The 18,514-nt window shown below is 34.5% G+C and overlaps 9 protein-coding genes across 9 annotated transcripts; 4 read left to right on the top strand and 5 right to left on the bottom strand.

Moving 5' to 3' along the window:
- Positions 1–1,280: 1,280 nt before the first annotated feature.
- Positions 1,281–2,589, bottom strand: RO3G_03156 (uncharacterized protein; the record flags this gene model as incomplete). The annotated part of the gene is made up of 2 exons (XM_067657747.1): positions 1,281–2,179; positions 2,349–2,589. 2 exons carry the CDS (start codon positions 2,587–2,589, stop codon positions 1,281–1,283), a joined length of 1,140 nt encoding a protein of 379 aa, XP_067513848.1.
- Positions 2,590–4,501: 1,912 nt separating this feature from the next.
- Positions 4,502–5,896, bottom strand: RO3G_03155 (chitin deacetylase; the record flags this gene model as incomplete). The annotated part of the gene is made up of 2 exons (XM_067657746.1): positions 4,502–5,050; positions 5,105–5,896. 2 exons carry the CDS (start codon positions 5,894–5,896, stop codon positions 4,502–4,504), a joined length of 1,341 nt encoding a protein of 446 aa, XP_067513847.1.
- Positions 5,897–8,838: 2,942 nt separating this feature from the next.
- RO3G_03154 (uncharacterized protein) lies at positions 8,839–9,740 on the top strand (the record flags this gene model as incomplete). The annotated part of the gene is made up of 2 exons (XM_067657745.1): positions 8,839–9,063; positions 9,129–9,740. 2 exons carry the CDS (start codon positions 8,839–8,841, stop codon positions 9,738–9,740), a joined length of 837 nt encoding a protein of 278 aa, XP_067513846.1.
- A 2,144-nt stretch (positions 9,741–11,884) lies between these two features.
- RO3G_03153 (uncharacterized protein) lies at positions 11,885–12,332 on the bottom strand (the record flags this gene model as incomplete). Its single annotated transcript, XM_067657744.1, has 3 exons — positions 11,885–12,050; positions 12,107–12,190; positions 12,328–12,332. 3 exons carry the CDS (start codon positions 12,330–12,332, stop codon positions 11,885–11,887), a joined length of 255 nt encoding a protein of 84 aa, XP_067513845.1.
- A 652-nt stretch (positions 12,333–12,984) lies between these two features.
- On the top strand, positions 12,985–13,425 carry RO3G_03152 (uncharacterized protein; the record flags this gene model as incomplete). The annotated part of the gene is made up of 1 exon (XM_067657743.1): positions 12,985–13,425. The coding sequence occupies one exon, from the start codon at positions 12,985–12,987 to the stop codon at positions 13,423–13,425; it is 441 nt and encodes a 146-aa protein (XP_067513844.1).
- Positions 13,426–13,657: 232 nt separating this feature from the next.
- Positions 13,658–14,842, top strand: RO3G_03151 (uncharacterized protein; the record flags this gene model as incomplete). The annotated part of the gene is made up of 3 exons (XM_067657742.1): positions 13,658–13,660; positions 13,745–13,903; positions 13,961–14,842. The coding sequence occupies 3 exons, from the start codon at positions 13,658–13,660 to the stop codon at positions 14,840–14,842; spliced, it is 1,044 nt and encodes a 347-aa protein (XP_067513843.1).
- An 85-nt stretch (positions 14,843–14,927) lies between these two features.
- Positions 14,928–15,702, bottom strand: RO3G_03150 (uncharacterized protein; the record flags this gene model as incomplete). Its single annotated transcript, XM_067657741.1, has 5 exons — positions 14,928–14,936; positions 14,990–15,123; positions 15,186–15,453; positions 15,512–15,640; positions 15,700–15,702. 5 exons carry the CDS (start codon positions 15,700–15,702, stop codon positions 14,928–14,930), a joined length of 543 nt encoding a protein of 180 aa, XP_067513842.1.
- Positions 15,703–16,209: 507 nt separating this feature from the next.
- RO3G_03149 (40S ribosomal protein S29) lies at positions 16,210–16,531 on the bottom strand (the record flags this gene model as incomplete). Its single annotated transcript, XM_067657740.1, has 3 exons — positions 16,210–16,218; positions 16,276–16,375; positions 16,470–16,531. 3 exons carry the CDS (start codon positions 16,529–16,531, stop codon positions 16,210–16,212), a joined length of 171 nt encoding a protein of 56 aa, XP_067513841.1.
- Positions 16,532–17,513: 982 nt separating this feature from the next.
- RO3G_03148 (uncharacterized protein) lies at positions 17,514–18,279 on the top strand (the record flags this gene model as incomplete). Its single annotated transcript, XM_067657739.1, has 5 exons — positions 17,514–17,553; positions 17,611–17,659; positions 17,713–17,885; positions 17,941–18,113; positions 18,175–18,279. The coding sequence occupies 5 exons, from the start codon at positions 17,514–17,516 to the stop codon at positions 18,277–18,279; spliced, it is 540 nt and encodes a 179-aa protein (XP_067513840.1).
- Positions 18,280–18,514: the final 235 nt, after the last annotated feature.

Genomic DNA, 18,514 nt, shown 5'->3' with positions numbered 1-18,514 from the left:
GTTGTCAGGTTAGCAATTTCTTGAACCAAAAAGCCAAAACTGTTTGACTAAAACAGTAAAAGATAATGCAGCTCACTTTCTGGATTTTAATTTCGTATAATGGTTTTCGTATGAAACAAGAGAAATTATACTCGAAATTCAATACTTATTTGATCCAAGTTAGGAGATAAAGTCAAGTTATAAGCAATAAAAGCATAAATGAAGCAATTTGCAAAAGTAAGCATGCTTGCAAAAATGAATTACAAACAAGACAAATAACTTGGATTCATTAACTTGCCAAATCCTTTGATACTTTTCTTTTTATATGCAACGAAATATAGTCCTACCTTTTCAATATTAATAATACAAATAGTTCTAATCAATCAAAGCACATCCTACAAAACCAAAAGAAATACTAGAGACCTTTAGGATTTGATTGATCATTTTTTTATAGTAACGTTTTATTACAGCAAGAATAGTCATTATTGAGAGTATTCATTTTTATTTACAACCTGTTTTGAACCATCGTCCTTTAATTACTGTATGTTCTTCAGAATTGATATATACACTATTTCCAGAAAGCAGTGTCGCGTTTCTCCAAATTTTATAATGCAATGCACATAAAAGAAATAGGCACAATGTTCATTCTTGAAAATAATGCGCCATTGGCTGAAAAATGGGGGGAGCGAATAAAATTGTTCATTGTCAGCATAAACAGCTATTCATTGTCCGCAGTCATCAATTGGAGATGCTGCAAGGGTATTACTCCAAATAGAATTAACCATTCTATGCTTATTCCAGAGATTTTAAATTTCCCCTAGAAATATAATTTTTATTTTCTTTCGTTAAAAAAAAAGAAGTAAATTTTATTTACATTCTCATCTAAAAGGGAGCTAAACGGTTATATATTTTAGTCGTTCCCAGCATTGATATCGCGATTTGTCACACCAGCAATCAAATGGAACGATTTTAATTTTAAAAGTAAAAACAAAGCAAAAAATATAAACTCTTTTACTATTCTATCACTCGAAACCTAGCTTAGAGTAATTGTGCTTGTACACTATGTTGATTCGTTTTACTTGATAGTATTTATCACATTTAATTTAATTACATTACATAAGGAGCTTACCCATTTAAGGTATGAAAAAGCATACAGTGCTTCCACTGCCATTTGGACACTTTTTTGAAATCATCGGTCGGAAGTTAAAAACCAATTGGTCATTTGTTTAAATCTCAATTGGTCATTTTTTTGAGATTCAAATGGTCTTTTTTTTAGAATCGTTTGGTCATTTTTTAAAAGTTTATAAGGGCATTTTATTTTGACACTTTTCAAACTGATTTACTGAATGCTGAATAATGTTTTCAAGATGAACAATTGGTACAGCTTCACTAGTCTCAACTATTCTAGCAGTAAGAGTTTCTATATCACTAAGCTTGGTTCGTCTTACTTTAGTTTTTATGATGGACCAGAATTGTTCGATTAGATTTAATTCCGGCGAGTAGGGTGGAAGGTACACTGGGATGTAGCCTCGCTGGATGATTATTGGATCAATTATTTCAGGGACATGAATTGGAGCATTATCCATAATGATAAAGTAATCTTTCATTTCTGAAAACCCATCCATGATATCCATGGTATCACTAATGAACTGAAGATAATGTTCACCTATAGTACCCTTGGGTACAGACAACTGATCCTCAGGTGCCTTTCTTTTTGTAGCTCCCACTACTTTTCTTCTCTTCAAATTTCCAGACTCTCTTAGCTTCATATTCACAACACCGATTGCCGAAATTGTACCAAGAACACTATGCGAAGTAGCTTTTGTCGACGGAGTCTCAGTGATTGACTTTGAACCGCGTGGTGACCAGCCTCGACTACGACGCATGTTGATACCAAATCCGGACTCATCAACAAATATACAGTTCTTGAGATAGTCCATACCATTTTGAACCCATTTTTCAACCCAATCTGCTCGTTTCTGAAGGTTTTCTTCTTTGTTTCTGGCAACAGGATGTCGACCTACAACCTTAATACTAAGGTTGCACTCCTCCTTCATAAACTCGGCTACCCTTGACTTTTTTATATCCAAGTTCGCAAACTTCGCAGTCAAGTCCTCTACAGCGTCCTGAATTGTTGCCGTAGAATCTTCGTCAAAAAAATTGATTAAATGAGACTTATGGGCTTCATTTAGCTGGCTAACTATTCTATAAATGGTTTTATTGGTTTTTTTTAACTAGGATATTTCTCTCAGGATCATCCTCATATGTTTGTTTCCACTTGCGAGCAGTGTCGTAATTGACATTGGCTGCTATGGCTGCTTGCTTTGGTTTCATGAGTTTTTCCTTTGAAAAATAAAAATAACGCTTACGATCTTCGAACGTATAAACGTTATATTGCAGATCTCTTTCCTTCTTAGGCTCAGCCTCTTTCATCTCAGTGTCGGCTGGAGATCTTGTTTCAACCTGAACTTTTTGGTTTTTGATATACTTTCGAAGATCTGTCAATTTTTTCAAGCGAAATGATTTATCCTCGACGTAGCTCGGTGCTTCCTGACCTTGCTCGTCAAAAATGCCACCAGTACCGTCTTCATAGAAAAAGAGAGTGTTCATGTTATGGCTCATTGTAAAAGTAAAATAATAATAAAAGAAAAAGAAAGTTTAAACAAATGACCACCAATTGGTTTTTAACTTCCGACCAATGATTTCAAAAAAGTGTCCAAATGACAGTGGAAGCACTGTATCTTTTTTCATTATTCGCTTTCGTTATTCTAATTTGGTAAAAACATGTCTTTTATTTCTAGAAGTAAGTAAAATTTGCATTGAGGAAGAATGAATGGATTAACCGTAGTATTTCTTGCAGGTATTGGAGACTATTTGAAAGGAACCAAGAGTCGCGCCTCACTCGCGCAATTTGTGGATGATAATAATGAGCAAACCAAATTGTTTATAAGACAATTTGATAGTGAAACACAGGCGACAAACAATTTAGTAAACAAATATGTTGCTCAGTTCAAAACCACCTACCCAAAAAGAAAGAGAATAACAGGAAAGCACAACTAAGACGATTCAATATTGCACTCAAGCATGATTTTAATCCTTGTGGCGGCAAGGTATTTAAGGATCCCAAACTCTCCTGTTTGCTTAAAAACATAAAAAAAAATGCGAAAGCTGAGGGATCTCACCAAGTGCGCATGAAAAAAGCTCTTGAACATATTCGTACGCCAATCAAAATGTGCTGTAACGAAATACTTTTATGAATAGAACTGGATCTCTAAGACCACCTTAGATCAAATTAACCAACACCATTTCTTGGAACCTGCAGCAATTTTCAGGAGAAACTCCTCACAACCGTCTTCCAGTCGAGAAGAATGACGGTATGGGAAGATATATCATTCTTTACTGGACAAAACACCCAAAAGTGTCATTTAATCATGATTGCTTCAAGTATTTCATTATTTAATATCACCGGTCTTCCTAAACAAGCAATTCAACCCATCCTTACTATTGCTACTAACCCATCTCTATTATTTGTTATCGAAACATGAATACTATCACCTAATCGCTACAACACTCTTTGGAAACAACTTCATACATATGGACAATTTGTCGATTCATTCAACGTACACCATGGTCCACTTGGGATTGCATTAACTCTCCTTTACATGCATTTTTATATTGATTTTCTATTACTTTTGCCTATCCTTTTTTACCTTTTGTCTTAAAAGGGCTTTTAGCTTCTTTTATCTACTTGAACTGGCCAGGGCAATTCAGCTATCAAATCGTTATGTGTTCATTGTTGATCTTTTATTTTATTACAATTAACAAAATTTATTTATTTAACCGTATTTGTTGATTCATGCTGAAAACGGAAATCTCGAAATGGATTGAAATTCGGTTTTTAGTTTCCAATTATCACGCAGCCAGCTTATGTAGAATTTGGGTTAAGCTAAACTCGAAAAACAACGAATTCTCTCTAAAGCTCGACAACTGTTTTCGAAAAATCGACCAATTGACGATGGAATCACTGTGAAAGGCCGTTTAAACCGAATACAATTAGGATAGATGATTACATAAAGTTTTTCTTCTGCTCTCTTGTCTATTTTATGATTTATTTCATAATGCATTAACAGAAAGATCCTACTCCGCTGCTCATGTCTTCAAATCCCTTTCGCAAAAAATCCACAATAACAAGTGTTGATATGTTGCCTTAGAACAAAAAGCTTTGCCACTTTTGGATGGAAGGATTGACTATGTATTACGACTCTAGTTGTTTATCTTACATACTCTAATAGGTTTTTTGTTGTCCAGGCTTCTGAATCCTCGCATTACTAAAGGTTACGTACACTTACTCAATGTTGCACTAAATAAAGTTTTACATGTGCTTTTTTACTTTTTTTGCACAATTCGTATGTACACTGAAAAAGTTAGTTACATTTTTTTATTATTGTATGAAAAAATACTAGAAACACAGATGTTTAGGAATAAAATGATTTATGTAAATTAAAAATGTTTATCGCAAAATTTAAAAGAAGTAAGCAGCAGCAACGAAAGCAGCGAATACTAAGCTGTTAGGGTTAACTTGAATACCGGCAGAGGCGATTTGAGCCTTATTGGCAGCAAGGGGGATAACAGTGGTACCAGGTTCATCTGAAGTGGCAGCAGCAGAAGCACTAGCAGAAGAAGCAGTGGCATCAGTGGAAGTAGCAGTGGATTCGTCGGCGGCGCTACCAAAAGGAGCGAAACTGACATTGTGTTCTTGGTAGGGGTAAGTGATGTTCATACAGGTGGCAACATCAACAACGTTCTTGTAGGCAGCCTTGATCTTGGGCAAGTATTCCATAGCAAGAGACATGGTGGTGTTGTCAATTTCGTGAGTCAAGACAATTTGGCCGCTAGTAGCAAAAGTACCGTTGGAACCCATTTCAACATAGCTATCGTAGGTAGCCTTAACTTCATCAAGAGTCTTGCTAGAACCAGCAGCCCAGTCATCAGTATCGAGGTTCCAGAGAACAGTAGTCAAGTTAAGTTGAGTGGCAATCCAACGGACACGGTCATCAACATCACCGAAAGCCTAAACATGAAAGGTTAAAAAAAGATGTTCTTAATTTGTATTTCTTAAACTTACGGGACGCCAGTGAAGGGGAGTGACACCAGTAACCATCTTGATGGCCTTTTGAGTGTAATAAAGTTCAGCCAAAACTTCATCGTTAGTAAGAGTAGTCATCAATTGGTGAGACCAAGTGTGATCAGCGATATGGTGACCAGCCTTGACACCACGTTGAGCACCATAGGGCCAGTTAACAACGTTAGAACCAATGTAGAACATACTGGCCTTGATTTTGTTTTGCTCAAGGTAGTCATAGAAAGCATTGTGAGAACAGTTAGGTCCATCATCGTAAGTAAGACCCCAGGTTTCAGGTTCAGGACAAGCGTAAATGTCTTCATTGATATCCTTGTGCTTGGGCTTGGTACAAGTGGAAGAAGACCACCAACAGTCAGGGTCACTGTCAGAGTAACTGGTCATGTCAAGACCACCATCAGAGCCAGCCTTACGGACAGGAATCTTGGGGGCCTTGGTCCAGTCAATGGACTTGTTAAGGGCTTGGAATTCAGAGGTCTTTGTCATACCATTGGAAGTGGCAATTTCCCAAAGGTTGGGCCATTCTTTGGTGTTGTAGACAAAGTTGCTAGGGGGTTCGTACCATTTACATTCATCGCTGGGGTTGGTAGATGTAGTTTGGGGGATATCAGCAATAGTGATATTGTTAGGATCAACCAAAGATTTGAAGTTCTTCCAGTAATCTTGAGGTTTGTCAAGCTTGGAAGACTTGCTGCTCTTTGAAGTCTTCTTAGCAGCTTCAGCGAAGCAAGCTACTTGTAAAAGGGCAATTGCAATGGCAGAAGTTTTAATGTACATCTTGTCTATAAAGAAGGAGTGTCAAGGGGTAAAGAAAGTGTAGAATACAAAAAGAAAAGAATACAGAAAAGAGCTTTGAGTTTATTGAGCTTTTTATTCTGTTGGGCAATTTATAGCCGAAAAGCGGAACTGAATTTGATCTTGTACACTATAAGTTTATTTTCCATTTACTTACAATTTATAAGGTAACACAATATAAATGATCCATTAACGGTGCTTCCTTTTTGTGATAATCTGTCTAAAGTAGGAAAAAAAAACGAGAATTTTCAGAAGTTTGTGCAGTCTAAACTTTTAAATTACCTACATTTGTATGTATTCTCAGACAGAGTTCCTATTCCGGGAATAAATTTAATTTTTTTGTATATTCACCATCGTGGAATAAGAACTTTGTTGGCAATCGTCTGACACACAAGCAACTGGCTTTATTAAAGTCCTACTGTTTCGTTTATCTTCAGTTTGGATTCATTCCCTAAACAAGAAATGAATGTCAAGCATGGATTAATAGAAGATCGACCGCAATTATTCTGACAATAAACGATCCGTTTAAGAGAAATGTGAATGTAGTGTTTTGTAGAAAAGGTGAACAACGTTTTACCCCTTTGAGTTACGTCACAAAACAATTGTTCTAATTCTCTCAAACGTGAACATGTAAAAAGATAAATGAAAGTAACATTTGTTTTTGCATTTAAACAAATGCTCATTTCTTCTTCTTGTTGTATTTTTCTATTGTACTCTTTTGAACTCCCACTAGGTTGTTTTCAGCTGTCTTTTTTTTTTTTTTTTTTTTTATATAGCACAACTTTGTGTAACGATACATTTTATTCTGGAACTGCTATTTTAATATTCTGTAGCTCGAGTGTTTTTATTTCTAAACACAGTCTCGTTTTGTTAAATTTGAGTTCTTTCGAGTCTACTCATTTTCTTACTTCACAAGTGAAAGGTCTGTAGAAAACATCATCTGCTTTACATAAATACAAGTTCTTTTGGTATAATTGCATTATTAAAATACCGGGAACAAACAGCTGCAATCTATTTTTAATTCAAAAACTCAACTCTAATTAAACACAAGTAATAGTATATAGCCTGTCCGTGCATATTCATCTCCTTATGTAAAGATCTAATTTTTACTGCTTGATTAAATACAACCTTGTGATAAATAAAAAAGTAATTAATTTAGTAGTCTTTTTGACTTCATTTTTAACGTAAAAATAGCCATTTTATAAAACTTTTCTGACTTGTATTAAAATTTTGAATGGAGTATAAAACCATCATACTGCTCTTGTCCAATAAACAGCCTTTTTCACAATAGTAAACAAATCTCTGTTGTCAATTTGTGTTGTATTTCAGGCACGTGCAATCGCTAAAATGGCTGTCAAGATTATTAGTAAATAATTTGATATCATATCCATTGATTTAATACTAAAAGAAGAGAAGTAAAAAAGTGAAGGTAGAGTGAAGTTGAACCAGTTTATTGTTTAACATAAAACATACGAATCACACTGTGATAATTTACCGTGAAACATTTTGAAAATTGGCATTCAGGTTTGCAATCACCAGATAGGATAAAACTATTTCAAATCATAAAAATGCTGCAAAAAAATAATCAAGACATCATCCCTTTTGATTGAAAAATACGATAACTATAATGCATAGTATGGTTTCTTATTAAGAGACATTATTTTTTCTTTCAAGGCATCTGATATTACGGAGGTTAGCATAACCATCATTTGAACAATGATCCCCAGAATTATCAATGCTATTGCTTTATAAGCCCTTTAGCCATTTGCTTAGACTCTTTTAAATGAATGTTATTTAGCTTTAAAGGGTCATACTTTTTACCAAATAGCTTAATGAACTATCGTATATTGCATTAGAATTTCAATACTGAGCTTATTACATAAAATTTCAATTTGGCAACAGTTATAGTGGTTCCGGCATATACAATTAGGAAAAACAATATGAATGAAAGCTATAGTGTGCAACCCGCTCTTTTTTTGTTCCTCTCTTTTTCTCTTGATGGAATTCTTCCTGTCGTAAATTCCTTCCTTAAATAGCCATCTTAATACATCATAAGAAATTCCCCTACCAAGGCAAAGATCCAAATAAGTTACTGATATTATCTTTTACAAATAAGATATATCAATGTATGATGATCAAGAGTAAAAACAAAACCCATGTTTCTTTGCGTGTCAGAAGCAACCAAAAGTAAAAGAAATACTCCAACATGGCAAAAAAAAACCCCCCTCTCTTTATATGTCTCTTTAAATAGCTTCAGTATCCGAGCATACCTGCTTCCACCCCATAACATTATTTTAAAAAACCGTCTTTTTCAGGAGTGCTCACTCAAGATGTGTATCTATATTTTTTATGAAGCAAAATTGTCTATAACTCTAGAAAGGGAAAACCTGTCTATTATTGGTCTGAAACACATTCAATGGTTTCTTGAGCATGAAGCAAAATTTATGCTTAGTTATTAATATGTAAAATTTATGCTTAAACCTCAAATTTATTTCACGTAGGCATTCATTTGTACGTGTTTACATGCATACAACATTCGGGCTCGGTAGAAAAGGATGATTTTGAAAGCTGGTCTTTAAATTAATATTACTGAAGGTGACATTTTACTTTTTAATCAATATTTCATTAGATCCATTTAATAATTATGTTATTTGCCTACAGAAAGTAATAAAGGTAACCAGATCGATTTGAAATGGTTGCAGGATTGCCTCTGAAATACTATGTTTCATTCACTTCATCAAAAATATGTCAAAAAAACCAGTTGACGTATTTTCTGATTTACCCTAATAAGGAACTAAACCCCCTCCCAAGGAACATATAAAATTTGATCGATTTTTGTTGTTTTGTCGTTTGCTTCACTAGACCTTACCATCTAAGCAGATCGAACGGATCACTATTACAAAAAATTTCAAATTACGCCCAAAATGACAAAAAATTCCCTTGAAAACGAATTAGACAACACAATGGAGGCGCCTTCCTTTAATAACCATGAACATTCGGAAAATAAGCCTATAAGCAACACATCCAAATCACCTAGTCGCCGCCGCTCAGGCCCTAAAGTGTTTCGATGTACCGGTTATGGTGACTGCAATATGGTATTCACTCGACAGGAACATTTGAATAGACATGAAAGAAAGCACACAGGAGAAGTAGGTTAAGTTAAGAAATTTTGTTACAAACAAAATACTTACTTCTTTTTTTATCTTTCTGTCAGAAACCCTATCAATGCTTTGTTGAAGGCTGCAATCGGATGTTTACTCGAAATGACAATATGAGACAACATGCCGAAAGGTGTCCATATAAAAATCCAGACGGCTTTACAAACAAGCGAGGGAAGGATTCAAAGAGTGGATATGAACGTCTTTCTAATAAACGAAACAGCACAACAAGAATCAATCCAGAACGCGCCACAAAGCGACACAAGTATTACTCAGAAGAGGATAGTGAATCCTCTGAAACTGCAGCTGATGAAACATTTTCCTTAGTCGATGATCGCAGATCTCTCTCACCTTTACCCTATAAGCCGCATTTGCAGTCCTCCCGCTCTCGCGTAGCTCCTCGGGTCATATTTGCCTCCCATAAACGCAGCTATAATAAGCAGGTTGATGCCAAAGCAGTAGATTCAGATTTTAGTACATTTTTACCTAATACTTGCAAGCCGCGAAGGAGACTATCTGCTCAAGACTTATTTAGCTCAATTGACCGTCTAGAAGACATTAGCAACTCGAGTAATTCAGACGAAGATGATGTAGTTGATTTAACAGAAGATGAATTTGAAGCATTGATTGGATTTAGGGAATTTCATAAAGCCGCTGTAACAATGTGATATGTAAATATTTTAATAAATATTTCTTTGAGTGATTTTGCTTTATACAATCCTTTTTCTAAGATATTAGGATCCGTGCTTTTTTACTTTATTTTATTTTATTTTTGGAATATGTCATACAAGATTAACGATCATGTAGTACATTAACTGTCAAATATTCCTATTTTTGAAAAAATTATAAATACAACTCGGATAATTTGACTAAATGTATTCTAGATACATTCTAAGCTTAATGCTTTACTTTAGAAACATATTAATTTGTTAATGGAGAAAATAGACAGTTGGGTGTCTGTGGTCAATGATGTAAATTTGTACAAAAATAATATCCGAAGCAAATCTAATGCTATAGACGACACACTACTTATTTTTACACAAAGTTTAGAAAATTTACAAAAAGGCCTTAATTTGCTGGTTTTTTTTTTTTTTTTTTTTTTTTTTTTTTTTTTTTTTTTTTTTTTGTTATTATTAAAATTTGTTCATTAGAGGGTTATGAAATTAAGAAACAAAAATGGAGAGAATAGTTTACGATAACGAAAGGGTAGCACTGTTTGGATAGTTTAACATCTTTTTTGAATCAGTTACTATCACTCGGTTGACACTCGCCTTCCTCTCCTGTGAGAAAGAAAGAATATATGATACAAATGAATTAATATGCAACTTCTATTCATTTTTTTTAAACAGTAAAATTAACATTATGTCTCCTTTTTTGAATAATTTACTATAAAAGAAGTCCTGCCTTAATATATCTAGTGTTACAAGGTTATAAACAATACTGCAGACATACTGCCTTTCTTAGACAACTTATATAAGACGATGCATGCAATCACTCATAAATCTATGACAGTATCAAACAGTCTTTTCATGCACTGCATTTTTAAAAAGAGCATTAATTCAATCCATAAACTATCAATACACAAAACAAAGACGCTTTATTCTTAAAAATGGCCTCATTATTTTACATTATTATATTTTCCTCAAAAACAGAGTAGAAAAAGCACAAAGATGTCTTTTTACTCATTTTGACAGAAATAAAATGATGCAAATGCAGGGGATCCACTGTCAAATTGACTTGAATATAGCAGCAAAAACCGGGTAACCCTATAAAAACTATATAAACAAAACAGTTATATGTCAAATTTGTTTAATTTTTCTTTTGAATATAATGAAGTTCTTGCTTTTTATTAATCTCATGCTTTTTACCTTTCTTCCAATCCAAATTTTAGCCGCTTGCTCTTGTGATCCAAAGGATACGGACTGCCTTGCTGACTGTGGTAGGCTAAGTATCATAATAAAATACATATTTATCATTTTTATTTAAAAACTCTAGTCGGAAATACACAGGATTGCATTATATCATGCGGTGACAATACACAGTGTTACAATAGCTGTATAGGCAATAACTGGCCAAGTACTGAAAGAATGTCAGCATCAATTACTCGTACTAGAGCTACACTCTCTCAAACGTCATCTACAAGCGTCACTCGTACCACAGCTACGTTTGCAAGCAGTATGCCGAATGCTTTGAAAAGTGCTTTTAGCAGTATATCGATCACTAGTGTCCCCATTTCAAGTTTCATCAGCTCCAAAATAGGTTCTACTTCGTCATTAACATGTAAGTTACTGATACTCTTACGCTTCCATTTAAGTTTAATTCTCCTTTTTTCCTCAAATATAGCTGTCACAAGTGTTGAAAGCTCCCCGTCTGCATCAGCAACTTCAAGCGGTGTGACATATAATAAGGTTTATGTTTATGATACCCTTTTAATAACTTTTGTGGGATTTTTATGTTCATGCTTTTATTAACGATATTCAACTAAAGATGAGTTTATTTGGTCTTAATAATAAAAATATATCTCATTTTTCTTTTTTTCTTTATTATTGCTTGAAACATGTTAGGGGAGAAGTCCGTGAAATCTGTTTACCAATTAGTGAATTATCTCGATAATTTGTCATACATGCCAATCATATTTGTTATTAAACAAATCAGACACTAATCAATCCATTTTATATCATTCAAATTTTGCATGTCAAGTCTATTCCATAGACCAAACCCTTATTATGGTTTTATTATTTCCATAGCAACAAAAATAATTATTGATACAAAAAAGATTCTATGTAAACAAAATGAAGGGGAGATTATCTGATTACGATATAATACATTTGCTTCTTTTTGATCTTGGCTTATAAGTTTCAATATATCTTAACTGCTTTTTGTTGATAGCACCTCTACGACGTTCTCGGATATACGCAACCGCATCTAATGATGGCATACCATCTTCAATTAAAGCAATTGTAACAAGAACAGGTGCTCTGTTTGTATATAAAAATTAAGCTTATTTCTTTATACCACAAATGAACCCTCTCACCTTCCTAATCCTGCAACGCAATGAATTGCAATACAAGGCAATAATGCGTTATCGTCGGCTAGTGTTTGTTCGTCAGTCAAAAATCTATCATTTATAAGTTGTAACCATGCATCAACGATAGCTGCAGGTGGTGCTTCACCATCTGCAAATACAAAATCGTGCACTTGAATGTTATTTTCATTTAATGGTTCTTTTGGATAAGTTGCCTCACAACATCTTACAACATCTGTCACGTTCCAGCGTTTAAATTCCTGTCATGAGTTGAAAATATAGTTCTGATTAATTATTCAAGATCTATATTGTAATGTAGGAGCTTACCTTTAAATAAAGTGGTAAGTTATTAGAAGAAGGTGCGTCTACTATCAAAAAACGCAATCCATTATGTTCAACATATGTAGGAGGATTAATTAAGGGTCTGTTAGTAGTAGTGTTGAAGGGAGAATGTGCACGAGTATACATTGTGGATGGAATTAATAAAAAAAAAAAGATGAAAGAAAAGGATATCTATAATAGTAAGAGTATAATGTAATAGGTTTTTTCAAAGTGGGATGAAAGTGGTTAATGTAGCTTTTTGTTGTAAACGAATCAATATAAATTCTAATAAAAAAGAAAAGCTTTAGTAATCAAAGAGCATAAAATATAAAGCTAAAAATAGAATTCATTACTTGAAAATCGGTTAGGAACACAACATAGACTTTTGCAAATTAGCCTGGATCAAGCATAAGTTGAAAGAAGAAAAAAATAACGAAATTGAACTCCCCTTTTATTTTCTTCATTGTTTGAGTTGAAATTGAACCAGGTCAGGTGATCCTCGCTGCTTTAAAAATATTTCCGGAAATGGTTCTCTTTCCCTAACTTTCTTTTTTTTTAATACAATTATGAATAAAGATTCAGCTCAAGTAACTGATCTTGACCGAAGCGAATTTGACGATAGAAAGGAACATAAAAGCGTTTTGACTGCATACAAGTTCTTTTCTCAAGAAAACCAAGATTATATTAGAAAAGAAGCGCCAGAAGCAAGTATTGAAGAAGTTGATAAAATTTTAGGTCAAAAATGGGATAGTTTGACTGAAGGCGAAAAGAAACCTTACATTAAATTAGCCGACTCTGACAAAACGCACTATAATACTTCTTTGACAAAGGGGCTCGGAGCGGAAAATGGCACCAGCAAAACAAAAAATATAGTCTCCACCGTCTTTATAGCTTTGCTCATTGACTTGTTTGCCTTCACTCTCATTCTTCCACTGTTTCCTAGACTATTAAACTATTACCGACTCAATGGGCAACAGGTACAAAGCTGCAAGTTTACTGGTGCATAAAAAAAAATTGAAAATAATTCTTTTTTAAAAGGGAATTATTTTAAGCTATGCATCGCAACTGCTAGAACAATTTAAGCAACTCACCAATAAACATACGGGTACTGATAAATGGGATACTGTCTTACTAGGCGGAATGGTAGGCTCATTATTTTCTTTACTTCAATTTATCGTATCACCTATTATCGGACGTGCAAGCGATAGGCTGGGCCGTCGCACGGTTTTGTTATACACAATGGTAAAAAAGAAGGAAAAAAAAAAAAAAAAAAAAAAAAAAAAAAAAAAAAAAAAGAAAAATGAAAAGGCTAACAAAAGAGAATAGATTGGGAATTTACTTTCTACTCTCATTTGGCTTTTCGCCCATTCATTCAACCTGTTTTTATTGGCTCGTATCGTTGCTGGTTTAAGTGAAGGAAACGTTCAATTAAGTACAGCAATTATTTCTGATGTTACAACAACAGAAAAAAGATCCAAGAGTTTGGTAAGTGCTAAAGATATCATATAAATTAGTACATGGTTTATTTATATACAAAGAAAGGCCCTTGTGGGTATCGCATTTGCTATTGCTTTTACATTAGGGCCTCCTATTGGTGCATGGTTTGCTTCTATCGACTTATCATCCCTATCTCCTTCCCTTGTTAAATTCGGTATCTATCCTTACTCAATGGCAGCATTTGTAGGACTGGCTCTTTTGTTAATTGAGACAGTTTATATTTATATTAAATTACCGGAAACGGCCAATCAGCGTCTAAATCAAACATCTATTGACACAGACATACAGCCACTCAATTTACGCGATATACAGCAACGTTTATTAACCTTGATGTCACTCAATCGTATCATGGGTGTATTCTCTTTTATTTTTTCAGGCATGGAGTTCACCTTGGTTTTCTTAACATTTGACGTATTGGATTTCAGTCATATGCAGCAGGGAAAATTATTAAGCTACATGGGTATCATTTCTGCTTTAATTCAGGGTGGTTACGTAAGAAGGAATATACAAAAATTTGGAGAGAGAGCAATCGTCATTCAAGGCATGATTATGTGTATCACAGGTTTTTATTGTCTTGCAGAGACCGCTGATGCTACACATCCTGTGCTTGGGTTGTACACTGGTGTAACATGCCTTGCATTTACGTCTGGAACTGTTGTAAGTGGCTTAACGGGTTTAGCTAGTCTTCAATGCCATGAGACATGCGGTGAGTCTTTGTCAAAAGGAAGAGCCTTAGGTAAATTCCGTAGTTATGGTCAATTGGGTAGATCGCTTGGTCCTATTTCTGCTTGTACTCTCTATTGGATATTTGGTCCAGGAAAGTGCTATGCTGTGGGATCACTAACTATGATGGCCATCACTTGGCTTACCGTACTTGGTATACCAAATAAGAAAATAACAAAAGCTCAGACTGGAAAATCTCAGTGATAAACCAAAAAAAAAAACTTTTTTTAAGTGATTAATTTTTTATTCAAAATAAAAAAGTTTATTAGAATACAGAAACATAGTTATTTTATTCAAACTATAAAAATTTTATAAGAAAAATGAAAAGCGATATCAATTTGAAAAACTTACATAGTTACTGGGAACAATGCCTGTAGTACCATCTTGCTTACGAGCATGCCACCAATTTCCACGCTTATCCAGAATTTCAAGGGATTCACCTTTATCAAAGGAGAGTTCTGTAGGATCATCGGGGCTACCCTGATCTATTATATATGAAGTTTTTTTTAAAAAAAATTACGATCGATTCAATTCATGCAAATCTTACATCCATGCAAAGCAGTGGCTGGCTCAAATTCACCTCGAGGTGAAGTGGCTTCACCAATATCTGCTTCATCATCATTGGTATAATGACGAGGCAAATCTTTCTCGTGCATACCAGTACCACCGGTAGTACCGCCGGACATAGGTTTGTTAGTAGAACGGACTCTGTTAACAAATCTATGAGAAAGATTACCACCATAGTTCACCGATCTTGTGCCAAAAGAGCGGAACCATGAGTCTTCGGGTGAGGTTAACAAGAAAGCTAAAAGAAACTATATATACCAAAGGAATGAACTCAAAAGAAGTAACCTACAAACAATTCTCGCTTACTTGCATAATGATTAAAATAATAGCACCAGCAGCAGCAGCTCGGTTGCCACCACTGGCATTGACGTCGTTCAAGACTGCTTGACAGACATAAGTCAAGTAAACGATGCTAATTGCCATGAAAAGATAAACCTAGCAGATATTATTGAAATCACAGGTTATTTAACAATTAATAAGTATACAAATCATACCATGTTATGAAAAGAAGGAAGCAAACCTAATCCAAGAACAACCATAACACCAACAACAAAAACCAACTCATAGATGATAATCCACCAGATGACACCGTGGAATGCAGCAACGCAGCCACCAATGAATAAAATTAACCAACCAGCCTAAAATACATGAAGCAAAAATATAAAATCTTATAAACTATGTCTTTGCAAAGAAACCAGCTTTTGAACTTACGGCAGAAAGTGCACCAGTTAAAAGCACAAAAGGGTTAGACAAGGATAAATGGTAATCTTCCATCGTTGTTGAAAAATAATATTAATGAAAAAAAAAAGAAAGCACACAAATCAATGCAGAAGTAATAAAATGGTTTTCAATAACTGGGGGTTCACTTCAAGGACAAAAATCATATCAAATCAAGTTCTTTTGTTAAATTTTTGTCTTTATTAAAGTTTTTTTTTTTGTTTACGCCCCATGTCTTTTAATACAAAAGTGATGTTATGCGCATCAAATAACAGAAACAAAAATGTTTAGCGGAACTATGAAAATATCCGTATTAGTTTTCTGTATATTTATCTCTTCCTTGGTCATTTTACCTTGTTGAAACCAATATCGCTGGCGTATTCACGGAAACATTGACGACAGATGTTCAAGTTGTACTTGCGAATCAAACCAGCACGGTGGGCACAGACACGACTAAACATGATGTTAGAAATGGTTGTTCATGACATAAGCCACATTGCACAATGCTTCTTTCTTTTTGACTTGTATTTTATGAAAAGGCACTTACCATTGACGAGATCCCTTGCCGAAGGTCTTGGGGTGAGAGTTCCAAACGTTAGCGTGAGCCATGATAATGTATTACGAACAAAAAAGAAGAAGAGAGAAAGATTAAAAAAAGTATTGAGGTACACTTAATGTAACTGATCTCCTCGCAAAAAATTTTTTATCCTGAATAATGATAAGCCACAATCCCTAAATACACCCCAATTATTTTATTCATCACTCCCACTATTGGCAAATGTTATTTAAAAAACAATGTAAAAAGTAATATATGTCAGTTTGAATTCCTATAGCTGTATAGTTTATACTATTTTCTGATGAAATATACAAAAAATAACTTAAGTACTAGAGATATAAAAGTGCAGATGATGTATAAGCTAAATACAAAAGCAAGGCGACATATTTCATATTTTAATGTTACTTGTGCATGTATAGCGCTTTTACTCTAGTAGATTAAATCAATAAAGACGAAGAAAAAAGGATAACAGAGCTGCGCTTGTAGCATACAAAAAATGATATGGAAGACGTTGCTCAAATAAATATTGTCTTAAGATATCAAAAGAAATTAAGAGTGTTCAAACAATAAAACGATCTTACAAACTCTTAATTTAAAAGCTAGAGCTTAAAATCTATACACAGTATGTTGTCACAACGTTTTGGCACGCGCTATGATGATTGTTTTAAAAAAAATAAAAACAAAAGTAGGAAATACAAGTACCCAATCATTAGACATAATAAAAATACAAAATTCAGTAAAGACACTCTTTACTGTAAATTTGTCTGTCTTTTCCTTTCTTAGGGCTATTTCATGAAAACGACTGATGAATGAACATTGATCGGCTTACTATCATGCCGCTTCTTGATTTTGTCTTGTTTGGCTGGCGGAACTTCAACAATTTGACTTGCGTCATCGATATGTCGAAAAAGGTGTGTCATTTTGGGCGTGAATTTTTAATTGCCTACTAGTCAAAGTATAGAAAAAGGAGCCCCTAGCTTTTTTGTTGTCATTTTTTCTCCACATTTTCACACCCCACTCTTGTCTTTTACAATAATGTTGGCTACTCGTTCCGTATTGAAGACAGTTGCTCAAAGTAAAACACTAATGAAACTCAATGAAAAGTAAATATTTACTAATTATTCATGTTTAGACCCTGCTATTTTCAGAAACACTGTTGCTGCTCCTGCTTTCGGTGCAAGGTAGAAATAAAAAAGCGAATGCATACAAAGGATGTATTAACCATTTTTAATAGATACTTCAATGCTACACGCAAGACTCAGGAGCAATGTGCTGCTGCCGAATCAGAACTTTTGCGTCAACAACGTAAAGTTCGTCCCGTTTCCCCTCACTTGTCCATTTATCAACCACAAATTACTTGGTACTTGTCTGGAGCTCACAGAGTTACAGGTGCCGCTGTTGGTGGTGGTAAAACTAAAAAAAAATTCGATGTGAATTGCATGTTTTAAAATTTGTTAATTAGCTTTCTATTTGAGTGCTCTTGCTTACTTGGCTGCTCCTGCCTTGGGTGCTCCTATTGATTCTGCCAGTCTTATTTCTGCTGCTGCTGCTGCTCCTGTTGCTGCTAAGGTCATTGCCAAGACAACTGTTGCTGCTCCCTTCGTATTCCATAGCCTTAATGGCATCAGACACTTGGTAAGTTCAGTAAATTGGAAAAAAAAAAGAACACTTCTAATAACTTTTGAAAACGAAATAGGTTTGGGATATCGGAAAGTGTCTCGACATTAAGAGTGTTTACACCACTGGTTATGCTGTTTTAGCAGGAACTGCTGTTGGCTCATTGTACTTGGGCTTCATGTAAATTGAAATAAAGAGATTTGTCGGAATGCTGTCACGTGAAAATGAAAACGTGCAAATATCAGAAATATAAATTCACTTTTGTATTTTTATTTTGCACTATCTTTCATATACAAAAATAATCTTGAGACTTCTTTTGCCGACACAGTTTATTGCCCTTAATTGAATGAGAATATGGAACTTGCTGATGATAAGGGCAGCATAAGTGGATAAATGCGGAACATCCCTTAGCCGATACC

The sequence above is a fragment of the Rhizopus delemar genome, genomic scaffold, assembly GCF_000149305.1.
Source record: "Rhizopus delemar RA 99-880 supercont3.2 genomic scaffold, whole genome shotgun sequence".
Taxonomy (NCBI): Eukaryota; Fungi; Mucoromycota; class Mucoromycetes; order Mucorales; family Rhizopodaceae; genus Rhizopus; species Rhizopus delemar.
The sequence above is the reverse complement of the archived record's forward strand: the minus strand, read 5'-3'. Positions and strand labels throughout refer to the sequence as shown.